We start from the raw sequence: 27,387 nt of genomic DNA on the forward strand, positions 1-27,387 counted from the left end.
TCAATCTCTCCCTTGATCTCCTCCAGAAGATTTCTTATGTATTTGGGTGCTCCTATATTGGGTGCATATATGTTTACCAGAGTTATTTCTTCTTGTTGGATTGCTCCCTTTAGTTTTATGAAGTGGCCGTCTTTATCTCTTTTTATGTCCTTCACTTTGAGATCTAATTTGTCAGATATAAGTATTGCTACCCTGGCTTTTTTTCACTTCCATTCACCTGAAAAACCATTTTCCATCCCTTCACCATCAGTCTTTTTTTCTGAGGTGGGTTTCCTGTAGACAGCAGATATATGGGTCATGTTTTCTTATCTACTCAGTTACCCTATGTCTTTTGATTGGGGCATTTAATCCATTTACATTTAAAGTTATTATTGATAGATACTTGTTTGTCGCCATTTTGGTGTTTGAGCAAAAGCCAGAGCACTCTTGCAACTTGCTGTGTGTTTTCTTTCATTAAAAACCAAGTTAGCAGCATTTCTTGCTCAGAGATAAGTTTTAGACATTGTCACCAGTATTTCAAAGAGCTGCAATGAATAGATATTATCCAAAACTTGGAGATAAGGCAAAGATGAGGAATCATGTCCTTTCAATGTTACACTGGGTGTGGCTTAAGAGGCCTGACAAAAGATTATTCTGTTATCCGGGAGAACACCGGTGCAGTTGACTTTGCTATCTAGTAATTATATCTTTTTTTTTTAATTTATTATTATTTTTTTTTTGCTAAAAGTATTACAAAGGGTATTACATATGTGTCCTTTTTCCCCCCGCCCTTGACAATCCCCTGCCCTCCCTTACCCCCCAGTGTCTTATGTCCATTAGTTATGCTTATATGCATGCATACAAGTCCTTCGGTTGATCTCTTACTCCCCTCCCTTCTGCCCCCCAACCCTCTCTGGCCTTCCCACTGCAGTTTGACAATCAGTTTGAGGCAGCTCTGCCTCTGTATCTATTATTGTTCAAAAGTTTGTAATGGTCTTTATTATCCATGAATGAGTGAGATCATGTGGTATTTTTCCTTCATTGACTGGCTTATTTCACTTAGCATAATGCTCTCCAGTTCCATCCATGCTGTTACCCCTATTATTCTGATGTTGTTTCGTTTCATGTTGTCCCAGAGTTCTCTTAGGCTCTCCTCCTGCTTTTTAATTTTTTTTTCTAGAGGCTGTATTGCTTGGGTATTATTTCCTACCTTGTCTTCTAGCTCACTGATGCAGTCCTCTGCTTCTTCTAGTCTACTGTTGATGCTTTCTATTGAGTTCTTTATAGCAGTGATGTCATTTTTCATTTCTTCTTGGTTTTTCTTCATTTCCTCTTGGTTCTTACACATATTGTTGAATTTGTCTTCCATTCTTTTCATCCACCTTATGGCCATTTCTCTGAATTCTTTCTCTGACAGGTTGCTTGCCTCCATTGCCTCCATTTCGTTTACTTCCTTTTCTGATGATGCCTGTTTTTCTTTCATATGTGGGTTGGTTCTTTGTTTCACCATGATCTCTCTTCTCCAGGTGTTTGATTATGTAGTTCTCTCTCTGCTTTCCGTGAGAAGAAGCAGTGCTCGTCTGAGTTCACGTAGTCGCGCTTCTTGAGATCCGTTGTTTCCGGGTTAGTAGCCGATCTCAGGATGCCGGTAACAGCCACTCAAGATGGCGCGGTCTCTGCGGCTGAGCCTGCGCTCCGGGAGAGATTTCAGTTGCAGTCTCCAACTGTCCCCTTTTTCCGGTAGTTCTCTGTCTTTCCCGGCTGCAAACTGTCTCTCAGCTGAATATCCTCTGCTTATTCGGGCTATATGTTACCCGTTTCAGCTGCTCACCCTTATCTGCTCCGGGACAAGACACAGGACACATCCATCTATACCTCCACCATTTTCCCAAATCCACATTCCTTATTTCTGAAACTTCCTTCCTAACTGACCCCATTCAGTAATATGCTCCTCAGTTTATTCCATTCTTATAAATGACTAGAGGCCCGATGCACGAAATTTGTGCAAGGGGCTCAGCCCTCACAGCCATGGTGGCTGCCTCGGTCCTTGCAGCCCTGGCTTCATCTGGAAAGTGGTCCAGACAAGTGTCCGGACAATCGTTCTGCTGTTTGGCCGTCCAGTCTAATTAGCATATTATGTTTTTATTATTATAGACTAGAGGCCCAGTGCATGAATTTGTGCACAGGTGTGGTCCAGCCGGTTCAGTCTTAATCAGGGCAGATCGGGGCTGGGCCTGTGAGGAGGAGGAGATGGTGGGAGCTTGGCTGGCCAACCCCGATTGGGCTGATCAGGGCTGGGCCGGCTGGGGGAAGGGGCCACGAGTAATTGGCCGGTGGGACCCGCCCCCGATTGGGGTTGGTGGTCCAACTGGGGGCCGGGCCTGCCATGGGGAGGGGCAGTGGGCTGGCTGGCCCTGCCCCCACCCCTGAATAGGGTGGGGGTGCCGATTGGGGACTAGAGGCCTGGGGGAGGGGCTATGGGTTGTTGGCTGGCTGACCCTGACCCTGATCGGGGTGGTGGGGGCCCACTGGGTATGGGGTTGGCTGGGGGGAGGAGCTGTGGGAGGTTGACCAGCCAGCTCTGCCCCCTATTGAGTTGGGGGGGCTATCAGGGGTGGGGCTGGCCAGGGGTAGGGGCTGCAGGCCGATCAGGGTGGTGGGGGCCCATCAGGGGCATGGCCGACCGGGGGAGGAGCTGCAGGAGGTTGGCCGCCCAGCCCCGCCGCCTATTGGGGTGGGGGGTGACATCATGGAAGGCTGGCCAGGAGGTGGGGCTGCAGGTCTATCATGGTGGGGAGGGCTGATTGGGGGCAGGGCTGGCCAGGGAGAGGGGAAGGGGCATTTGGCTGGCCACCCCACTCTTGATCAGGGTGGGAGAGTTCCATCAGGGGCAGGCCAGCAGCAGAGGGGTCATGAGGTTGGCCTGCCAGCCCCACGCCCCATGGCCTGATTAGGCCGGTTCGCTAGTTTGGTCTTGATGCCGTTCCAGCATGACTACCACAGGCCTTTTATGATATAGACTAGAGGCCCGATGCATGAAGATTCGTGCAAGAATGGGCCTTCCTTCCCCTGGCTGCCAGCACCGCCTTCGCTGTGGCCGGAGCCACCTTTCTGCCTTCGCTCCAGCCCGGAGCCACCTTTCCGCCTTCCCATGCTGCCCAGGGGCCTGGGGCAGCTGGGGCAGTGCGTAACACCTGCATCATCGCCATGTTGATGACGCAAGTGTCCCACCCCACCGCTCGGCACCTGCATATGCAAATTAACCTGCCATCTTTGTTGGATTAATTTGCATACCCACTCCTGATTGGCTGGTGGGTGTCACGAAGGTACAGTCATTTTGCATCTTTCTCTTTTATTAGTGTAGATAGTGTTGTCTCTAAGTATATCTGTCTAATCTAACCTATATTCATATACTTATTCATTAATTTATTGAACATCTTTAACTAGAATCACTGAGTGATACAGCAAAAGAAAATTTCCTGATTTTATAAGATAGAGAAGAATGTTAAATGGTATTACACCTGAGAAAACTTTGATCTACTCTTTAGACCTAAATTTCCCAGTTAAGCAAGGTAGGAGTTGGTTTGGACTCTGCTCAGTCTCCATAAATTTCAAATCCAGGCTTTGTGAGCTTTATGATTAAGGATTGAATACAGAGAGATCATGGATCTTCCCTGGGAATCCATAATTGATACCAATAATATAGGTGATTTTGAGATTCAATATTGTATGCTAATCTTGAATGTATAAATTTGAATTAATCTTTTCCACCTTTATGTTGCTTAAGACAAGAAAAAGTCATGTTCATTATGTTCATCATCTTGATTAATAATAATAAGACAGATCATCATTCACATGCAAAAGCTATTGAGAATTATAAACTCCCCAAATCAAGAAATGCTTATGAGATTTTTATATAACCTACAATGTTCAAATATGCATGCCATTAAGTCAAGATATATTGATTATTTGGAGCAATTCTGCAGCCTATTAAAAATACTTACTAAATTATTAGTAACAAGGAAAATGCCTATGATGCAATATTCTGATATAACAACAAACTTGAAGTTTTAATATATTTTTCATTTTTTTGCAAATCTTATTTTATGATAGATATAAGATTTTACAGAAACATTTACCCAATTATTTTTCTTATTTCTATTTTAGTACATTTTTTATTTTTCAATTACAGTTGATATATATTATATTAGTTTCAGGTGTACAGCATACCTTTTAGGCATTGCTCACCCTGATAAAACTAATAACCATCTGACACCATACATAGTTATTATAAATTTTGACTACATTCCCTATGTTATATTTTACATGATTATTCTGTAACTACTAATTTGTACTTCTTAGTCCTTTCATCTTTTTCACCCATGCTCCTAATCCTCCCTCCCATCTGTCAACTGTCAAAATGTTCTCTGAATCTTTGATTCTATTTCTATTCTGCTTGTTCATTTATTTTGTTTTTTAGAAATCATATGAAATTTTTCTTTGTCTGACTTATTTCACTCAGCACAAAACTCTTTAGGTCTATTCATGTTATTGCAGATGGCAAGATTTCATTCTTTTTTTAATAATTGAGTCATATCCCATTGTATATATGTACCACTTTTTTTTATTCATTCGCCCCTATTGATGGACACTTTAGGTTGCTTCCATATCTTGGCTGTTGTAAATAATGCAATGAGCATGTGTTTTGGGTTATTTTGGATAAATACCAATAAGTGGAATTGCTGGGTGCTTTTTTGTCTCGTTATAACCTTTGTTTTAAAGTCTATTTTGACCAGTATAAGTATTGTTACACCAGCTTTTTTGTTTTTGTTTTTTTCCCATTTTCATGAAATATCTTCTATCCCTTTACTTTCGGTCTGTTTGTGTCTTTTGATTTTAAGTGAGTCTCTTGTGGACAGCATATGTAGGGGTCTTATTATTTTATCCATTTAGCCACCCTGTGTCTTTTGATTGGAGAATTTAATCCATTTGCTTTTAAAGTAATTATTCATATATATATTTATTGCCATTTTATTACTCATATTTTTTATCTTTTTATTTCTTCTCCTTCTTCTTTCTTCTTTCTTCTTCTTCTTTTCTTCTTTCTTCTTCTTCTTCTTTTCTTCTTTCTTCTTTCTCCTTACCTTTTGATGTTTCTTGTAATACTGGTTTAGTGGTGATGAATGCTTTAACATTTTGTTATCTCAGAAGCTCTTTGTCCTCTGATTCTAAATGATAGCTTTTCTGGGTAGAGTAATCTTGGTTATAGGTTCTTGTTTTTCATCACTTTAAATATTTTATGCTAATCTAGCTTGCAAAGTTTCTGTTGACAGCCTTATGGGGCTTCCTTTTAGGTAACTAACTGCTTTTCTCTTGCTACTTTTCAAGATTCTCTGTCTTTAACCTTTGGCATTTTAATTATGATGGTACTCATAATTTTAATTGGGTGGTACTCCATTGGGCTTCTTTGGGTTCATCTTGTTTGGGACTCGCTGTGCTTCTTGGACTTGAGTGTCTTTTTCCTTCACCAGGTTAGGGAAGTTTTCAGTCATTATTATTTTTTAAAAAAAATGTATTTTATTGATTTTTTACAGAGAAGAAGGGAGAGGGACAGAGAGTCAGAAACATCGATGAGAGAGATCGATCAGCTGCCTCCTGCAGACCCCCCACCGGGGATGTGCATGCAACCAAGGTACATGCCCTTGACCGGAATCGAACCCGGGACCCTTGAGTCCGCAGGCCGACGCTCTATCCACTGAGCCAAACCAGTTCGGCAGTCATTATTTTTAAAGCATGTTTTCAATTCCTTAATCTCTCTCTTCTCTTTCTGCTACCCTTATGATATGAATGATGGTATGCTTGATATTGTTGTGTCAGAGTTTCCTTAAACTATCCTTTTTTTTGCTACACTAATTGGGTGTTTGTTTCCTGCTACCTTGACTTCCAAATCGCTGATTTGATCCTCTGCTTCATCTGATCTGCTGTTGATTCTTTCTAGTGTATTCCTCATTTTAGTTAGTGTATTTTTCATTTCTGAGTGGTTCTTTTTTTATGGTCTCTAGGTGTGGTTTTTTAAAATGCTGTTGAAGTTTTCTCACTAAGTTCCTCAAGCATTCTTATAACTGTTGTTTTGAAGTATCTGGTAATTTGATATCCTTCATTTCATTTACTTCTTTTTATGGGGATGTTTCCTGTTCTTCCATTTGGGACATGTTTCTTTGTCTCACCATTTTGGCTGCTCTCTATGTTTGTTTCTGTATAGTTGGTAGATCTGCTATATCTCCAAGTCTTAGTAGTATGTCTTTTTTTTTAAAATATATTTTATTGATTTTTTTACAGAGAGGAAGGGAGAGAGATAGAGAGTTAGAAACATCGATGAGAGAGAAACATCGATCAGCTGCCTCCTGCACATCTCCTACTGGGGATGTGCCCGCAACCAAGGTACATGCCCTTGACCGGAATTGAACCTGGGACCTTTCAGTCCGCAGGCCGACGCTCTATCCACTGAGCCAAACCGGTTTCGGCTTAGTAGTATGTCTTAATGTAGTAGGTGTTCTATAGAGCTCAGTGGGGTAGCCTCTCCTATCATCTGAGCTGGGCAGTTTATACATACCCAGTGTGTGGACTATGTGTATCCTCCTTGATTGTTGTTGGTTTATCAGTGGGAGGGATTGACCAGCCATGACTACAGTGGAGGAACTACAGTGTAGAGCAGTGATGGCGAACCTTTTGAGCTCGGTGTGTCAGCATTTTGAAAAACCCTAATTTAACTCTGGTGCCGTGTCACATATAGAAATTTTTTGATATTTGCAACCATAGTAAAACAAAGACTTATATTTTTGATATTTATTTTATATATTTAAATGCCATTTAACAAAGAAAAATCAACCAAAAAAATGAGTTCGCGTGTCACCTCTGACACGCGTGTCATAGGTTCGCCATCACTGGTGTAGAGGCTGACCCCACAGAGTAGAACTCACCTCTGCGGGGCTCTGGTGCCCGCCAATTCCGCCCCTGGAGTGTGTTGCTTGTGGACGTGGTTGGGTGGTACTCCAGTTTAGTATGAAGCTGGCCACACACTGGCTCTGTGCCTTTTTGGAAGGTTCAGACTAAGGTTAGCTGCTACCTGTGCCTTGTCCAGGGCTACTTGGCATGAGCTACAAAGTGATCTGCAGATGGGTGCTACTTGTGCTGGGAGGTGCCTTATATGATGTTATTTCAAGGTTGTTTTTAAGTAATTGACTGAATTTTTTCTTATTCTCAAATGAATGGATTTAAATTAGTAGAGGTAGTAATTTATTCTCAAATGAATGGTTTTAAATTACTTGGAGATGCCTGGGGGAAATCAAGGTGTGAACCAAGTTTGTCTGCTGCTAGTGCCAGGTCTTGGACCACTTAGCAAGAGGTACCTGGCATATTGAGGCCAGATGCTGCTTGTTTGGGGCTGTGAACCTTTGAGCGAATTTAGGAAAGTCCACAGCATGAGCCAAGACAGGCCATTTTTATAGAAAAGCCACTGGAAGTGGCTTAAATGGACCTGCAAAGTGGGTGGGCAGAGTGTTAGGGACTCTTATTTCTTAAATAGTAAATAAAAAAGAAAACTTTCATTTATTGGGCATGTAGGATATACAAGATAAGATTGTACAGGGTGCTTCTGTATGCTATTTCTTTTAATTGGGACATTGCATTTAAAAATTAATTTTACTTATTTAACTTTATTAATTCCCAGACTATGTGCATAATGAGATGTTCTGTATTCAGGAAATGGCTACAACAACAGGAATAAAAAGGAACATGTTGTCACTTCAGAAGCACCAATTTTTGTAGTATCATCCACGTGAGAGATACTTCCTAGCATGTTTGTTCTGTTATCTCTATGGTTAAGAGCTCTGCATCATCTCCCCCTCCACTGAAAATACATTTTCTTTATATCCACTACTAGTATTATGTTTGTTGTTTCAGAGATTGGTGATGTTCAGGGATGTTGCCATTGACTTCTCTCAAGAAGAGTGGGAATGCCTGGACTTTGCTCAAAGGGATTTGTACAGAGATGTGATGTTGGAGAACTATAGTAACTTGGTGTCACTAGGTAAGAATACCCCATAGTATTTTAGGACCTTACTTTGAAATCAATCCTTATATGATGTTATTTCAAGGTTGTTTTTAAGTAATTTAACTGAATGTCTTCTTTTTCTCAAATGAATGGTTTTAAATTACTAGAGGCAGACATAGATAGTTTCATATAGGGCACATTTATCTTTAAAATATAGTTACCTATCTTCCTTCTGTCTTCCTTCCTATCTTCCTTAATGATCAAGGGGCTAGATTTGAATTCTGGGACACTTTTGCTATCTGTTGTTATAATTTAGATCTGCTAAAGGAGTTTAATATTAAAAAAAATAGATGCAGAAATAAATGTTTGCTTTTTTTTACAACAGAAGAGCTTATTTTATTTATATAGTGACTAGAGGCCCAGTGTAGGACTTTGTGCATGGGTGGGTTCCGGCCGGCCTGCCCAAATTGGGACCAATCAGGCCAGGCCAGCTGGGGGGAGGGCCTGCAGGCGGTTGGTGGTCTGGGACCACCCCCCGCCCCCCGTTGAACTCCGGTGGAACTCCAGTCGAGGGGACAATTTGCAGATTACCCTTTTATTATATAGGATAGGATGGATCAATGCATTTCACTAACAATTCATGTGTACCCAATCCATTGCAACAAGCACATTCTCTTACTTAGGTTCTGTAGTTGAATATTACACTTTAAGAACTTTGTATTTCACATTGAATGAGTATGCTAGAAACACTTTTTATTATAAAATAGCTCAGGAAGAACCTGTGATTGTTTAAGAAAGTTTTTTTAGGAGAGAGTCTATATCCATTAAAACTTTAATAAGTGATTTTCCCACCTAACTGATCACTTTATTCTTTGGACTCTTTATGTTACTGGAATATAACTATCTCTTGCCCCCTCAGTCCTCTTTCCAATGAAGGCTTTATGAAGTTACTGTGTGGTACATTCTTCAACAGGGCCCAAGTCTTGTGAAAAAATGCCTCTGACTTCAGAAGAAAAGCCTGGAGGCACTCTTCTTTTCCTCAGTGACAACCCTTTTATATAAACTTGTTGGTCAATTCCTTTTCATATATTTTTTTGTATTTAGACATTTCATTATCTTCATTCTTTAAAATGTTTTCATTCATTAAAAATATATTTATTGAGGGCCTGTTTTGTGCCAAGGACTGTAGTAGGCATTGTAGAAATAAAGAACTAGACAAGTTTCCTATTCTGTTGAAACTTACATTCTTGTGGGAGAAATAAAAAATAATTTGAAAACAAAAATACAGTGTGTCCCCCCAAAAATGCATACACACTTTAACGGCCTAAACAAGGATCGGGCCTAAACTGGTGGTCAGGGACATCCCTCTCACAATCTGGAACTGCTGGATCCTAACCATTCACCTGCCTGCCTGCCTGATCACCCCTAACTGCCTCTGCCTACCTGCCTGATTGCCCCTAACCCCTCTGCCTGCCTGATTGCCCCTAACCTCTGCCTGCCTGCCTGATCGCCCCAACTGCCCTCCCCTGCCCGCCTGATCTCGCTCCCAACTGCCCTCCCCTGCCGGCCTGGTTGCCCCCAACTGCCCTCCCCTGCTGGCCTGATCTCGCCCCCAACTGCCCTCTCCTTCCAGCTTGGTTGCCCGCAACTGCCCTCCCCTGCTGGCCTGATCTTGCTCCCAACTGCCCTCTCCTGCAGGCCTGATCTCACCCCCAACTGCCCTCCCCTGCCGGCCTGATTTTGCCCCCAAGTGCCCTCCCCTGCAGGCTTGATCTCGCCCCCAACTGCCCTCCCCCCCTGCCATGATCACCTCTAACGGCCTCTGCCTCGGCCCCCACCACCATGGCTTTGTCCAGAAGATGGCCGGTCAACCTGGTATAATAAGCATATTACCCTTTTATGAGTATAGATAGATTATATAGGATAGGATTGCTTAAATGGGGAGGGGTAAGCCTTTTTCATCAGGAGATGATCTTGGCAGACAAAAATACATAATCTTTATATCTGGACTGATGCACTATATGCACTATACTGCTAAACCGGTCATTAAAAAATTGAACCACTTTCTTACACCTTACACCAAACCGCTGTTGCCCTGAAAACCCCTCCTCAGCCCCCACCACCTTAGCTTCTGCCTTCGCAGTTCACCCAGATTTGGTTCTGATTGGTCGGTTTCTATGCCAGTTAGCATCAAAAGCTCTGCCTCCTAGGTAGCCACTGACTCCTTGCACTTCACCCAGATTTGGTTCTGATTGGTCGGTTTACATGCCAGTCAGCATCTCCGGGCCTATTAATAGGCCCGATCAGAGAGGTGGGGCTGATCAGCAGCTCCAGCGGAGGCCAGAGAGAAAGAGAGGCGTGATTGCTGGCTAAATCTGGAGCGAAAGAGAGAGGCAAGTGCTGATCAATAGCTGCCACGGAGGCTACAGATCAGACCCTGCTTTTCTCTCCAGGCCTCTCTTCAGGCCTGATCCGCAACCCCCTCGGCAGTCAGTGCTGGGTTGGGCTCCTGCAGCGGCAGCAGTTAGTGCCGGGTCGCCATGGCAACCCAGCACTGACTTCCTGTCTGACTAGACTTTGGACATTTTGGATGTTACGGACCCTGGGTTTTTATATATTAGGATACCCTAGATTGGCAAAAAATAAAGAACTCTGGCAGTCTTCACAACTTTTGGAGGTAGAAGTGTTGTATACTTCATTATTCACAATAGTAAAAAAGTGGAAACCCCCCAAATGTCCACCAGCAAATAAATGAGTGAATACAATTTAATATTATTTATTAATTAAAGGAATGAAGTTCTGATACATGCCACAGTGTGAAAAAATGCTCAGTAAAAGAAGCCAGACACAAAGCCTACATAATGTATAATTCCACTCATATGAAATGTCCACAACAGACAGACATATATAGAGAGAAAGTAGATTAGTGGTTGTCCAACACTGGGAAGTGGGGATGGACTGGGGAATAAGAGTGGGGACACTGAAAAGGACTGCTAATAGGCATAGATTTCTTTCCAAGGTGATACAAATGTTATAAAATTACATTGTGGTGATTGTTGCACAACTCTGTGAGTATACTAAAAACTATTGAATGTATACTTTAGATGAATGAAAGTGAATTATATATATTTTAACTGCTCTATACCTTACTGATAGTAGTATCAATTGGCATAATCACTTTGAAAAAAATATGAAAATGACTTTCAAACTTATATGTACTTTGGAAGTAGCTTTCGTCCTTTTAAAAATTCCAGAACTCAGGCCATACCCTAGTCCAGTGATGGCAAACCTATGACACGCGTGTCAGAGGTGACACGTGAACACATTTTTTTGGTTGATTTTTCTTTGTTAAATGGCATTTAAATATATAAAATAAATATCAAAAATATAAGTCTTTGTTTTACTATGGTTGCAAATATCAAAAAATTTCTATATGTGACACGGCACCAGAGTTAAGTTAGGGTTTTTCAAAATGCTGACACGCCAAGCTCAAAAGGTTTGCCATCACTGCCCTAGTCCATTTAAAACACAGTCTCTCTAGGCATGGGACATAGGTATTTTTGGAAGCTCTTTTTAAAAAAATATTTTATTTTTTTAATCCTCATTCGAGGATATTTTCCATTGATTTTTAGAGAGAGTGGAAAGGAGGGGGGAGAGAGAGAGAGAGAGAGAGAGAGAAAGAGAAACATTGATGTGAGAGAGACACATTGATTGGTTGCCTCCCACATGCACCCCAACCTGGGGCCAGGAATAGGCCTGCAACAGAGGTATGTGCTCTTGACTGGAATTGAACCCAGGACCCTTCAGTCTGTGGGCTGATGCTCTATCCACTGAGCCATACCAGCTAGGGCTGAAGCTCTTTAGATTGTTCATATGTTTAGACATATTTGGTAACCAATGCAATGATATTATCTGAGAATTTTTTGTTCACTTTATTTATTGTTATTGGCAATATGATTGGATTTATGTCTCCCTTTTTTATGTTTTTTGATTACTCTTTTTTTTTAAAAATATATTTTATTGATTTTTTACAGAGAGGAAGGGAGAGAGAGAGTTAGAAACATCGATGAGAGAGAAACATCGATCAGCTGCCTCCTGCACACTCCCTACTGGAGATGTGCCCACAACCAAGGCACATGCCCTTGACCGGAATCGAACCCGGGACCCCTCAGTCCGCAGGCCGACGCTCTATCCACTGAGCCAAACCGGTTATGGCCGATTACTCTTTTAATATTCCTGTTTTGCTTTGTAAATCTTTTTCATTAATCAGGATGAATACAGGTTAGTGTTTTTCCTTTAATTCAATATTGCCCTTATTAAGTGTGGAAGACATACACTATGTATTTTCAGTGGTTATCTTTAATTTTTTATTACATGTACTTCATTCTCGTAATACAAATGCAATTTTGTAGTTTTTATTAATTGTAATGATATTTGAAAAAGTAGTTATGAAAATTAAATATTTTATTGTATTTAAATGTTGTAATTAATATTCAAATGTAGTTTTTCAATCCACATATAATATTTAGTGTGCATACTACTTTACAGAGTTTATCTTGTAATAAACTATATGTACCACTATCATCCCTAGGATTTCAAGGCCAACATATTGAGAAATAAAGATATGAAGGGCTCTATCTGTCTACCTTGAAATAAAGTAGTGGCTGTTGTGGCAGTGAGTTGAGATTCTATAAGAGATTGACATCTCACTGTCAGTTATATATCTCACTGTCATAAAATTCTTATTGAGATGTACTAGCAATATAGGATTTTACTCTTTTTCTACATTTGTTACCAACACTAGATAATATCACTTAAAAAGCTTTGCCAATTTATAGATTAAAAAATTGAACAACATATGCCTATGATTTCTGGTGAATTTAAATATTTGGGGAATATTTCTGACTGTTGGTTTTTAAATCATTATCATTATTGTTTGTCACTTAACAAATTCATACTTAATGAAAGCTAATGTGTCCTTTCTCACAGGACAGTATAAAAGATCTTAGATGCTTTAACTTTGATCAGTCTTTCCCATCTAATTTGCTAGTATTGTATGGTATTTTTTCTGTTTTCTTTTTAACCCCCAAAATGGGCATTATTTTTATTTTATAATGACAACCTTTGCTTATAGATTTATCTGTGTGATTTTTCTTTTATTTGCATACTATTTTTCTTCCATCATACCTTCCTACTGGGATCATATTATTTAACATGAAATATATTAGGCATTGGCTGTTGTTACTAAATGCTCTTGGTTTTTATTTTTGTTATTCCAAAATAATTTTGTTTCACATAAATTGTTGCTTGGTGATTTAACTCAGCACTCTGACAATATTATTCCACTGTCTTGTGGCTTCTATTGTTGCTCATGAGAAATCTGACATCTGTCTCATTGTTGTTCCTTTTGTAAGTAATCTAATTTCTCTCTGGCTGCTTTTAAGATTTATTTCTCTAAAATTTTAATATAATTGATTATATTGTTTTATTTCTAGAAGTTTAATACTTTTCTCCTGCCCTAGATCTTAGATCTTACTTTTGAAAAGATGTCTATGTAGTCTCCTTCTCATGGTTTTGATTTTATATTTTTATATATTTTAAGCATTTATGTTACACTAGGGGCCCAGTGCACAAATTCATGCACCTTGAAAGGAACTGTGGGCTGCAAGGCTGTGTTAGGCACAGGGGCGGGTCTCGGCCCATCTCTGTGCCCCAACCCGACCCCTCCTACAGCAGCTCCTGGTCCTCTGTCTGCTGGCAGCTCCACTCCCGCCACCGTTCCCATGCGCTGACAGTGTTGGGCCCACTCGCACCCGCTGATGGCATGGAGTGATTGGGTCTGGTGCTAGCAGCGGGTGCGAGTGGGGCCGGCGCCATCAGCAGGTGCAAGTGGTGGCTGCTGCCCCTATTGCCCATCAGGAGCAGGGGGAGGTGGAGAAGCCCTCAGGGGCGATCAGGGCCTGCAGCTGCTGCTCACACCAGCTGATGGTGCCGAGTGATTAGGACTGGCGCTGGGCACAAGCAGAAGGTGCGAATGGCAGCTCTGGTGCCAGCTGCAGGTGCAAGCGGGGCTGGTACTGGCAGTGAGTGCAAGTGGCAGCTCTGGCACTGGCAGCAGGTACAAGCACCAGGTGGGACTGTGGCACATGGGAGCAAAGAATTTTCAGTAACTACCAGAGGCTCACCCTGATGATAGCAACCAGTGCCCCACCTTGGTCTGGCACCCCCACTCACCTCCTCCACCATCCCACCGCAGCAAACGCCCTCCACATTCTGCACATGCCCCCTGGTGGTCAGCGCATGTCATAGGGACCAGTTGTTCCACCGTTCAGTCTATTTGCATATTAGCCTTCTATTATATAGGATACTGGAGGCCCGGTGCATGAAATTTGTGAGGTGGTGGGGGTGTCCCTTAGCCTGGCCTGTGCCCTCTCGCAGTCCGGGAACCCTTGGGGGATGTCTGACTGATGGCTTAGGCCCGCTCCCCCCAGGCCTAAGCCATCAATTGGACATCACTATCGCAGAGGTGGGAGAGGCTCCAGCCACTGCCGCTGCGCTCACCAGCTGTAAGCCCGGCTCAGGGCTTCTGGCTGAGCGGTGCTCCCCCTGTGGGAGCACACTGACCACCAGGGGGCAGTTCCTGTGTTGAGCATCTGCCCCCTGGTGGTCAGTATGCGTCATAGAGACCGATTGTTTTGCCGTTTGGTCGATTTGCATATTCACCTTTTATTAAATAGGATCTTTTATTTCTAGAAGTTCCACTTTGCTCTTTTTTTAAAATTTTATATATTTTTTTATTTATTTCAGAGAGAAAGGGAGAGGGAAAGAGGCATAGAAGCATCAATGATGAGAGAGAATCATTGATTGACTGCCTCCTGAATGCCCCCCCACTGGGGATCAAGCCAGCAACCCAGACATATGCCTTTGAGTAGAATCGAACCTGGGACCCTTCAGTCCATGGGTCGACACTCTATCCACTGGGCCAAACCAGCTAGGGCACACTTTGCTCTTTTCTATATCTTCTATTTATCTCCTTATGTTCATGCTTTCCTTTAAGTTCCTCAACATATTTATAATCGCTGTCTAAAATTCTTGTCTGCTTTCGATCATTATTGTTTTTTTAGTCTATTTATATTTCCTGATTTTGATTCTCACTTTCCTGCCTCTTCCCAGTAATTGCTAAGTGTCTAAAATTTTTGTTCTTTTTTTAAAGAGCAGCTTTACTTGGAAGACAGTTAAATTGCCTGCAGATCAGCTTTCAAGACTTGAATTTAAGCTCTGTTAGTATGGATTTATGGTGGCCTTTAATCTAGGCCACAAGCAGGCACCTGGCGCCTGTGACCCAGGCTTCCCTCGCAGCCCCAGCTTCATCCAGAAGGTCATCTGGTCTAATTAGCATATTACGCTTTTATTATAGATAAATTCAACAATGGCAATTTCTGGGGAACAGATCTGATTCTTCAGTTTCTTGCACACATGAGGGCTCCTTTGTACTGATGAATTATCTATAGCATTTTTTTTCTTTTGAGAGTCTAGGCCAAGAATGAAATATAACTTGTAATTTTCTTTTGAGGTCAGATGGATTTTTTTCCCCTCTTTGAAATAAAAGTCTTGGATAGTCCTGATTTTGAGAAGGGGTTCATTGCTAATCCATGACCATTTGTAGGCCCAAGAGTTTGTCTCCTGGATATTTTTCAGAATATTAACATACACATTTTAAGGCACTTTAAGTCAGGAAATACCCTGAGTTCTGTGACTTCATAGCACGCTTAACTCTAGCTTCTGGTTCTCATGTCATTGTGCCTCCTCTGGATGTTCTTTACTTTCTTTTAAAAAAATTTTTAAATTTATATTATTGTTGAAAGTATTACAGATGTCTCCCTTGTTCTCCCCATTTACCCTCTCCTCCCCACTCCTGCCACCTCCCCAGTTTCAGCACACTATTGTCTGTGTCTATGAGTTATGCATATTTGCATATAAGTTCTTTGGTTGATCTCTTCCCACCCCACACCCTGCTCTTCCCTCTGAGAATCATTAATCTGTTGCATGCTTCCATTTCTCTGGATCTATTGTGTGTGTCAGTTTATTTTGTTCATTAGATTCCACATATAAGTCAGATCATGTATAATTTGTCTTTCTCTGAGTGGCTTATTTCACTTAGCATAATACTCTTCAGATCACTCCATGTTGTCTCAAAGGGTAAGATATCCTTCTTTTTACAGCTGCATAGTATTCCATTGTGTAAATGTGCCACAACTTTCTCCATTCATCTAAAGATGGGCACTTGATTGTTTCCAGATCTTAGTTATTGTAAATAACACTGCTATGAACATAGGGGTACATATATTCTTTTAATGTTTCAGGATTCTGGGGATACATTCCTAGAAGGGGTATCACTGGGTCAAATGGCAGATCCATTTTTAATATTTTGAGAAAACTCCACACTGTTTTCTATAATGGTTGTACCAGTCTGCATTCCCACCAGCAGTGTACTAGGGTTCCTTTTTTCCCCACATACTTTCCAGCACTGTTTATTGAGTTATTGATGGTTACTATTCTGGTAGTGTGAGGTGATACCTCATTGTAGTTTTAATTTGCATCTCTCTAATGATTAGTGACATTGAGCATTTTTTCATATGTCTCTTGGCCATTTTTATGTCCTCTTTGGAGAAGTGTCTATTTAGCTCCTCTACCTATTCTTTAATTGGATTGTTTGTCTTCTTTTTGTTGAGTTGTATGAAGTATTTTATATATTTTGGAAATTAAGCCCTTATCAGATGTATCATTGGCAAATATTTTCTCCCATATAGTGGGTTGCCTTTTCATTTCAATGATAGTTTCCTTTGCTGTGCAGAAGCTCTTTATTTTGATGTAGTCCTATTTGTTTATTTTTTCCTTTGTTTCTCTTACCCTAGGAGACATATTGGTGAAAATTCTGCTACCTGAGATGTCGGAGATTTTCCTGCCTCTGTTTTCCTCCAGGATTTTTATGATTTCACAGTTTACATTTAAGCCTTTAACCATTTTGAGTTTATTTTTGTGTATGGTGTAACTTGGTCATCTAGTTTCTTTTCTTTCTTTTTCCTTTTCTGTATGTACCTGTCTAATTTTCCCAACTCCATTATTGAAGAGACTGTCTTTACTCCATTGTATGCTTTTGCTTCCTTTGTCAAATATTAATTGAGCATAATGACTTGGGTCATTTCTGACTTCTCTGTTCTGTTCCATTGATCTATATGCCTGTTCATGTACTTGTACCAGGCTGTTTTGATTACTGTGGCTTTGTAGTGTAGCTTACTATCCTTATTGTGATTTCCTCCAACTTTGTTCTTCTTTTCTAAAATCTTTATTGTTGAGGATATTACAGATGTCCCCCTTTTATTCCCCATAGACCCCCCCCCACCCCATGCCTTCACCACCCTATTGCCTATGTCCATAGGTAATGCATAGCCTATATAATAAAAGGCTAATATGCAAATTGTCCCCTAGGGAGTTCGACCAACTGGGAGTTCAACTACTCGCTATGACGTGTACTGACCACCAGGGGCGGCATGGAACGAAGGAAGGCCCTGGCCAGCAGCAGACAGCCGGGGGAAAGCAGACCCCGATTGACCCTGGTCAACAGCCAGGCCTAGGGATCCTACACATGCATGAATTTCATGCACTGGGCCTCTAGTATGTATATAAGATCTTTGTCTAATCTCTTTCTGCCCCGCCTCCCTGCTTCCCTCTGAGATTAGTCAGTCTGTCCCATGTTTCCATGCCTCTAATGCTATTTTATTCACCATTTTATTTTGTTTTTAGATTTCTTGTTGATTTATTTTGCTTTATAGATTCAATTGTTGATAGATATGTATATATTGCCATTTTAATGTTCACATTTTTTTATCTTCTTCCTTTTCTTAAAGAATACCTTACAACATTTAATGTAATACTGGTTTGGTGGTGATTAAATCCTTTAGCTCTTTCTTGTCTGTGAAGCTCTTTATCTGACATTGAATTCTAAATGACAGCTTTGCTGGGTAGAGTAATCTTGGTTGCAGGTCCTTGCTATTCATCACTTTGAATATTTCTTGCCAGTCCCTTCTGGCAAGAAATCATCTGACAACCTTATGGGAGCTTCCTTTTAGGTAACTGTTTTTCTCTTGCTGCTTGCTTTTAAGATTCTTTCTTTGTCTTTAACATATGGCATTTAATTACGATGTGTTTTGGTGTGGGCCTCTTGTTTGGGACCCTCTGTGCTTCTGGACTTGTAAGTCTATTTCTTTCATGTAGGGGAAGTTTTAAAACCTATTTCTTCAAATAGGTTTTACTATCGTACTCTCTCTCATCTCCCTCTGGCAACCCCAAATGCAAATGTTCATATGCTTAAAGTTTTCCCAGAGGCTCCTTACATTTTCTTCATATTTTTGAATTCTTTTTCTTTTGGCTCTTCTGATGGGGTGTTTTTACCTTCCTCATATTCCAAATAATTGATTTGATTCTCAGAATCCTCTACTCTGTAAATTATTCACTATTTTAGTTAGTGTATGTTATTTTCTGACTCATCCTTTTTCATGTCTTTGACTTTCTCATTAAGATCCTTGAAAGTCTCACTAAGTACTTTGAAGCTCATTTTTAGTCTCTTGAAGCTCTCATTAAGATTCTTGTGTAATCATATAACCATCATTTTTAATTCTCTATCCAGCAGTTTATGTGCTTCCATTTCTTTCATTTGTGACACATTTCTTTGTCCCCCCATTTCGGCTGCTTCCCTGTGTTTGTTTCTATGTATTAGGTAGAGCTGCTCTGCATCCTGGAATTGGTAAAGTGGCCTTGTGTATTAGGTGTCCTGTAGGGCCCAGTGGCTCAGCCCCCCTCCCCCCCAGTCACCTGAGCTGGGCATTCTAGGTGCACCCCTGTGTGGGGCTGTGTGCACAGTCTTATTGTAGTTGAACTTTGATTGCTGTTGGTGTCATTGAGAGGAATTGATCTCCAGGCCAATTGGCTGTGAGGGCCAGTTACGACTACAGTGGAAGAGCAGCTGTGCAGTAGACACCCCTATGGAGCAGGACTTGCTTAAGTGGGGCTTTGAAGCTGAGTCTGCCCCTTTAGTGTGTTTCTTGTGGATGTGTATAGTTGTAATCTGGTATGGTCTGAAGCTGTCCACTGAGTACACTGGCTCTGGGGTCTCCTGGGAGGTGTAAAGTCAGCCACTTCTTGGGGCCCACCCAGCAGGAGCTACAGAGAAGTCTTCAGATGGCTGCTACTTGTATTGGCCTTGTGAAGTGGCCAGGTGAGACCCAGCTCTGAAGCATGGCAGGCTGGTGCTAGTGCCAAGTCTTAGGCCTTTTATTGATAGGCTTGGGGCATGATGACACCATCTGCTGCTGTTTGAGAGATTTTAGCAGTGTGAAGTCTGAGCCAAGTCAGGTCATTCATATGCAAAAGCTACTGCAGACATCTTGTGTAAGGCTGAAAATTAGATGGGGCAGGGTTTCAGGGAATCACTGGGGCAAAGTGAGCAGTGTGAGCCAGGCTGATGGAAACTCAGATATAGTTACCAGTCAGCTCTCCAACAGGGGGAGGTCCCAGCACAGAAACAATGACCCCTGCAAGGACCCCCAACCCCATCTGGGAGAAAGCTGACCCCAAGTTCCTGCCCTGATGTCAGACAATCCAGTTCTTCCCCATATGTCCTTGGGTCCCCCAAAGCTGCCTGGCTCTGGAACTCAGAGTGATCGAGTCTGAGTAATTTTATATGCTGGACCTTTAAGAGGAATACTTGGGACTCCAGCAGACCTCCCTGTCATTCAGCCACAATCCCCACTAGTTTTTACATCCCAAAGTTAGGTGGACTTCCCAGCTCTGGAACCCTGGCCTGGGGGTTTGGTGTGGGGCTGGGACTCCTTGCTCCTCATGCAGGGGCTCTAAAGCTGAGATAACCCTCCCATTTATAAAAACAGCCCACGTGGATGTCAGAACAGCCTGTTCTGTGCCTCCACCCTTCCTACCAATCTCAGTGGGCTTTCTTCTTCACTTCTCTACTTGTAGGACTTCCATTCAGCCTGCTTCCAGGCAGTTCTCTTTTGTATTTCAGTTATAATTTTGATGAGGTTTTGGGAGGTGGCAAGTACCCGCGTTTACCTATGCCACCATCTTGGTTCTCCTCCAACTCTTTTCTTAATATTGCTGCAGCTATTCATGGTCATTTTGGGTTCCATATACATTTTTGGAGTATTAGTTATAGATCTGTGAAATACGCTGTTGGTATTTTAATAGCGATTGTATTGAATCTATAGATTGCTTTGGGTAGTATGGACATTTTAATGATGATAATTCTACCAATCTATGAACACAGTATTCCTTGAGTTGTTTATATCTTCTTCGATCTCTTTTTTCAACGTTCTGTAGTTTTCTGAATATAGGTCTTTTACCTCCTTGGTTATATTCCTAAGTATCTTAATTTTGGGGTTGAAATCGTTTTTTTCAGATTTTCTTTCCTAGAGTTCATTATTGGTGTGTAAAAATTCCATCGATTTCTGCATGATAATTTTCTATGCTGCTACACTGCAGGATTTATTTATTAAACGTAATTTTTTGGTGGAGTCCTTAGGGTTTTCTGTGTACAATATCATGTCATCTGCAAATAATGACAGTTCTGCATCCTCTTTTTCAATTTGGATGCCTCTTACTTTTTATTCTTACCCGATTGCTGTGGCTAGGACTTCCAGTACTATGTTGAGTAAAACTGATGAAAGCAGATATCCCTGTCTTATTCCTGTTCTTAGGGGAAATGATTTTAATTTTTTCCATTGATTATGATGTTGCCTGTAAGGTTGTCATATATGGCCTTTTTATGTTGAGGTATGAACCAAACCCTCTATTCTCATATTGCTGAGAGTTTTTATCAAAAATGGGTGTTGGATTTTGTGGAATTCTTTTTTATACATCTATTAATATGAGCATGTGATCTTTGTCTTTCAATTTGTTTGGTCCTGGGAGAGTGTCAGTGTAGCTTCCTCTTACTCTGCCACAATTTTTCTCTTATCAGTATCCTGTTTTTTTTTCCGATAGGTACTTATTTTTTGCCTTTTTTATTATTTTTGCCTGTGTTTCTCTCCTTTTCTCTATTTCTTCCTCTTCTTCCATCAGTCCCTTTAGCATTTCTTACAGTGCTGGTTTGGTTGTAATAAACTGTTTTAGTTTAGTTTTGTTTTTTTTTGTCTAAGGATCTCCTTATTTCACCTACAATTTTGAATGATTGCCTCCTTGGATAGAGTAGTCTTGGATTAAGTCCCTTGCTTTTTATTACCTTGTATACTTCTTGCCACTCTCTTCTGGCCTGAAGTTTTTCTATTGAGAAATCAGTTGACAATCTAATGGGAGCTCCCTTGAGGGTAACATTCTGTCCCTCTCTTGCTGCCTTTAAGATTCTTTCTTTTTCTTTAACGTTTGCCATTTTAATTATAATGTGTCTAGGTGTGGGTCTTTTTTAGGGGGATCACCTTAATTGTGACTCTCCGTGCTTCCTGGACCTGTGTGACTTTCCTCTTCATCTTGTTAGGGAAGTTTTCTGTCATCATTTCTTCAAACAGATTCTCTGTTCCTCATTCAGATTCTTCTCCTTCTGGTACCCCCATGATGCGGATTTTGTTACATTTCATGTTGTCCCAAATTTCCCTTAAACTCTCCTCCTGCCTTTTAATTTTTGTTAAAAGTACCTGAGGATACTCTTCTTTTGAATTTGGAGAGAGTGGAAGGAAGAGGGAGGCAGAGGAAGAGAAACATTGATGTGAGAGAGACACATCAACTGGTTGCCTCCTCACACCAGTGCTGAGGATTGAGCCTGCTTGTGATTCCCTCCCGATTCAAAAAGACAGTCGTGTCCTCGCGCACGCTCGAGCCTCCATACCTCTGCACTTTACTTCCGCAGCTCCTCTGAGTCTCAGTGTGCTTTTCTCTTTCCTTCTAGTTGTAGAATTTCCACTCAGCCAGCCTTCCTGTAGTTCTGGATGATGTCCATTTTGTCTTTTCGTTGTATTTTTGAAGTTGTTGTCGGAGGCAAGGTAAACACCGGAAATTGCTGCCTCCGACATCAACTGGTTGCCTCCTCACACCAGTGCTGAGGATTGAGCCTGAAACCAAGGTATGTCCCCTTAATTAGAATGAAACCTGGGCCCCTCATTCCACAGGCTGATGCTCTATCCATTGAGCCAATCCAGCTAGGGCTAATTTTTGTTCTTATTGCTGCTCTGCTTGGGTGATTTTTTTCTGCCTTGTTTTCTATTTTGTTGATCCTGTCCTCACCTTCTTCTAATCTTTTGTGATTCCTTTCAGCGTATTCTTTATTTCAATCATGTCATTCTTCATTTCTGATTGGTTTTAATTCATGCTTTCTACAAATGTTTTCATGTTGATATAGTTTCCAATAAGTTCTTTATAGTTTTCATTATATTGCTTATAATTTTCACTAAGTTGAGCATCCTTATAACCATTACTCTGAACTCTACTAGTATATCTGATAAATTGCTTTTATCCATTTCATTTAGCTCTTTTTCTGGAGATTCCTCCTGCTCTTTCATTTGGGGCCTGTTTCTTTGTTTCCACATTTTTCTATTTCTTTGTGTTTGTGTGTTGAAGAAGACTTCTGTGCCTCCTATTCTTGGTGCAGTGGGCTTCTTGTGGGCACCAGGGGTGTAGTTTCCTTGATCTTCTGAGCTGTGCTCTAGGAGTGACTCTTTTGTGGGTTATGTGAGTTCTCCTGTTGAGTTTGGGTCTTGGTTGCTGTTGTTCCATTTGTGGTTAGGCTCAGCCCTCAGTCTTGTTGACTGTGTGTCTCAGCCCCGACCACATCATGCCAGTTGTTATATAGGTGCTGACAGAACAGAACAAGACAAAACCAGACCAAACCTAAAAGAACACGAAGAAAAAAAGAAAACAAACAAAAATTTAAAAAACCACAAAAAAACCACACAAACACTAATAAGAACACTATCTTCAATAATAAGACTAAAAAACAACTTAAAAAACCCTCAGACATTAAAAAAGAGAGAATACGAAAAGGCATAATACTAGAATTAGAAGAGAGCAGGGAAACACCTGCAACAAAAATAAATAGAAAACAGAATATGAAAGCAAAGAAGGAAGAGACCAGAAATAGGGCAATTATAAAAAAAAAAGTTGAAAATAATGAATAAAATAATAATAATTTTAAAAAGTAAAAATGCTAAATAAAATAGAATAGGAAAACAAAAGAATAAAAAGGTTAATTAAAAATAAGAATTAAGATATTAAGAACAATATGCTATATATGCCAGGTCCCTTGAAACATATGCTGTGCAGATGTTTCTTCCCTGCAGCGACTGTGTCAAGCAGCAAGGATGGACCAGACCAGAAATAGGGCAATTATAAAAAAAAAAGTTGAAAATAATGAATAAAATAATAATTAATTTTAAAAGTAAAAATGCTAAATAAAATAGAATAGGAAAACAAAAGAATAAAAAGGTTAATTAAAAATAAGAATTAAGAAGATCCACGATGGTGGCTGACAGGATGGCAGAGAGGGCGAGAGTGTGAATGAGTGAGGGAGTGTGTGGACGTGTGGGGCATGTATGTGTGTGTGTTTGAGTGAGGGACAGTATATTCCACAGAACTTTTGGGGGCTGGCGGACCAGGCTCTGCTAGCCAGGCAGCCTTTACTACCACTGCAATCTCTCCCAGGGCAGCTGACTTTGCTGCATTGACCATGCCAGCTTGAAGGGGAGAGCAGCTGTGACTGGGAGCCCAGCCTCACCTCCACTCAGGGAGCCCTCAGACACCACCTGGGACCCTACAGCCACACCACCAGGGACTTGCTGCCTTGGGTGCGAACCCACAAACACCAAGACTCCAGCCTCCCCGGCCACGGCTCCTAAAAAGTTTGTCCAGGGAAGACAAAATGGTGGCCAAATAGGTGGATGTGTCCTGCGCCTTCTCATGGAGCAGATAGAAGAAACAGCTGAATCGAATAACATCCACCTGGAATTGGTGAATTAAACACAGCTGGTGAGACAATCCATGGCCGTAAAGTATGCAGGATGCCTGGAGAACAGTACGATTGGGGAACTGGGCTGGAGAGAAACTTGCACAATCGGGACTAGAGGGTCAGAAGGAAACTGCACTGCACCAAGTCTGCATCCCTTGGGGACACGTGTCATACTCGACTTTGTAAGGTGGTCCACAGGGCAGCTGGCAGCTGAGGACTCTAGATCTTAATCCAGTGATGGCGAACCTATGACATGCATGTCAGAGGTGACACGTGAACTCATTTTTTTTGGTTGATTTTTCTTTGTTAAATGGCATTTAAATATATAAAATAAATATCAAAATTATAAATCTTTGGGGGAAACCGGTTGCAAATATCAAAAAATTTCTATATGTGACACGGCACCAGAGTTAAGTTAGGGTTTTTCAAAATGCTGACACGCCGAGCTCAAAAGGTTCGCCATCACTGACCTAGCCCTGCAACTCCATTCCCTTCTTCGTCCCAACTTCCACGATCCACCCAACCCTAACTCCATCCCCATCGCCACTTCCGGCCTCATTCCCCACCTTCATCTTACCTCCATCTCTCACCCGGCCTCCCCTCCCCCCTCCCCTGGCAGGTCCACCTGTCCATCGCGCTCGCCCTGAGGGCAGCCAAGACCTTGTCCGGAGACACGGACTGCCACGTCTTCCCCTTCTCCCACTTCGGCAAGAGCTTCATCAAGCGCTGCCACCTGTCCTCAGACAGCTTCATCCAGGTGGCCTTGCAGCTGGCCCACTTCCGGGTCAGTGAGGTCCCCTGACCCCACCCCCTCTCAGGAACTCGGTTCCCTGGTCCCCCAAGACCTGCCACGGCAGCCCCTTTCATGACTCTTCTTGGCTATTGTGGGTCCACTATCTTTTTCCCCCCAGAGCTAGTTTTTTTTCTTCAATATTTTTATTTTTTTAATTTTTTAAATATTTTATTGATTTTTTATAGAGAAGAAGGGAGAGGGACAGAGAGTTAGAAACATCGATGAGAGAGATCGATCAGCTGCCTCCTGCACGCCCCCTACTGGGGATGTGCCCGCAACCCAGGTACATGCCCTTGACCGGAATCGAACCCGGGACCCTTCAGTCCGCAGGCTGACGCTCTATCCACTGAGTCAAACTGGCTAGGGCCATTATAGCTTTTTTTATTTAACAAATGGATGCACATGATAAAACAGGTAAAAATAATTCTGTCTTGAAGGATACAGAATAAAGGGTAAGCTTTCCTTTTCTCCTCTCCCCAACGCCAGTTTCATTCCCTGGAGCTTCTGACTTTAGTTCTTTGGGTAGTGAGCATCATATCTTCCGTAGGTGGCACTTTCGGTAGAGGGTACCTGGAGACTCCACAATAAAATGTGTGAGATTTAATTCATGTATGTGATCTCCCCCGTCAACAATAAAATAAAATAAATCAGGATAAAAATCTCTAAAAAAATAAAATTAAAAAATATATAAATCTTTGTTTTACTATGGTTGCAAATATCAAAAAATTTCTATATGTGACATGGCACCAGAGTTAAGTTAGGGTTTTTCAAAATGCTGACACGCCGAGCTCAAAAGGTTCACCATCACTGTCTTAATCCATAGCCATGGGAGGCTGTGCCCAGAAAGGCAGCCTGAAGTTCTGCCTCAGCTGCGCAGTGCCAGGGGGAGAGAGATGCACAGCGGTGCAGTTGCTCTTTCTTTATATTTTCCTTGCTTCTACTCGGTAAACCCAGTGAATAGGATTTCAATTACAAACACTCACCGAGACTGCGGTGCAGGAGAAGGTGGTTTTGTGGAAGCTGGGGAGCAAAATAGGGAGAGGCGACCAGGAAGCCAGCTCTGGGACAACCAGTCCCTCCAACCCTGAACAGACATTTTTTCTCCTGAAGACCAGACTCCTCCTAGCAGCACAGCTGCACCCAGCCTTGAGCTCGGCAGGGGAAACAAGGATTCTGAATACCCCCAGGGAACCCTCAGGGACTGAGTAGAGGGGATATTTGGTCCTGGAAACTAATACAGAAACAACACCTCCTAGAGCCCGTCTCAGAAATAGACGCCTGTGTAAATATGACTGAAAGCAGGCATAAAAACAAAGAGAAATGAGCCAGTTGGAGAAACATAAATATCACATGATCTCACTCATATGTGGGATGTAATGAACAACATAAACTGATGAACAAAAATAGATCCAGAGACAAGGTAACACTGAACAGACAATCTAACCTCAGAGAGAAGGCAGGGGAGGGTTTTAGAGATCAACCAAAGAACTTGTATGCATGCATATTAGCAAAACCAATGGACACAGACACTGGGGTGGTGAGGGCTTGTCGTAGGGAGTGGGAGTGGAGAAAGGGAAAAAAAAAAGAGACTAAAATAGATGACAATTGGAGAATATGGGAAAAAAGATAGAAGAGACCAAAATTCCAAACCAAACAAAAATAAACAAACAAAAGACAAAAAACAAAACACACACACAAAAACATAAAACCAACCAACCAAAAAAACAAAACCTTTGGGTCTGCTATTTGTGGAGCATGCTGGATTTTATTTTGATGCTGTTGTATCTGGCCCTTTGGTGTGTGGGTCCTGGGTCTCCTGGTCAGTTTTCTGGTCCAGGCCAATGTGATTTTCTGTCTGTGCCTGTCCCGGGGCAGCCTGGCTGAAGACCTGCAGTGTGGATCCCAAGTAGAGGCTTTGTCTGCTTGGGGTTCGCCCTTTTAACGTATTTGTTCTGGGCACCTTTCTATCCCCCCACGGAACTGGGGCTCTGCAGGGTATCTGTTCCCAGTTAGGATGGTTTCAAGAGATTTGTGTTAGGGGTGCCCATAGCTTGTAGAGGTGGGTGAGGCCTTCCTCTCCTTCCAGTGCCTCAGCTTTGCCTGGGTCACTGTCACTGCCTTGTCATCACCTTTACTCTGTGTCTTCTCCGGTCCTTTCTCCTCACTCCCCACTCCCAGTATTTCTGATCACTGAGAATAATTGCAAAATAAGAGAAAGAAGACAACTTCATTTTGCCTGTATCATCCTATTTCGCATGCTGCCAGGATTGTTCAGCACCAGAAATAACTTTCCCAGCTTGAGAGAGTTTTCCGAAAAAGAACAACCTTTTTTCTTTTTTTTTAAACCTCCTTCCTAGGAGCATGATGTTTATCTTTTTTTCTTTCTTTTTTTTTAAAATAAATTTTTATTGTTGAAAGGTCCCCTTTTTTTCCCCATTGACACCCTCCAGCCCACCCCCCTGCTCTTTAGCACCCTATTGTCTGTGTCCATGGGTTATGCATATATGCATCCAAGGTCTTTGGTACCACCCACCCACCCCCCCCCGCCTTCCCTCC

At 41.8% G+C, this 27,387-nt stretch overlaps 1 protein-coding gene across 8 annotated transcripts in view; it reads left to right on the forward strand.

Annotated features, from left to right (window-relative positions):
- Nucleotides 1-27,387, forward strand: part of ZNF420 (zinc finger protein 420) — a 68,962-nt gene that overhangs the window by 29,405 nt on the left and 12,170 nt on the right. For 4 of the 8 annotated variants that reach the window (XM_014528082.1, XM_005879929.2, XM_014528078.1 and 1 more), the window contains one exon: nucleotides 7,942-8,068. The exons of 2 other annotated variants lie outside the window; for them this stretch is intronic. In XM_014528082.1, coding sequence (XP_014383568.1) covers nucleotides 7,942-8,068 — 127 coding nt within the window. Of the gene's footprint in view, nucleotides 1-3,290; nucleotides 3,306-7,941; nucleotides 8,069-17,555; nucleotides 17,708-27,387 lie in introns of those variants that run through there. 2 more of the 8 variants (XM_014528080.1, XM_014528081.1) reach the window with 2 other exon arrangements.

The sequence above is a fragment of the Myotis brandtii genome, unplaced genomic scaffold (assembly GCF_000412655.1).
Source record: "Myotis brandtii unplaced genomic scaffold, ASM41265v1 scaffold616, whole genome shotgun sequence".
Taxonomy (NCBI): domain Eukaryota; kingdom Metazoa; phylum Chordata; class Mammalia; order Chiroptera; family Vespertilionidae; genus Myotis; species Myotis brandtii.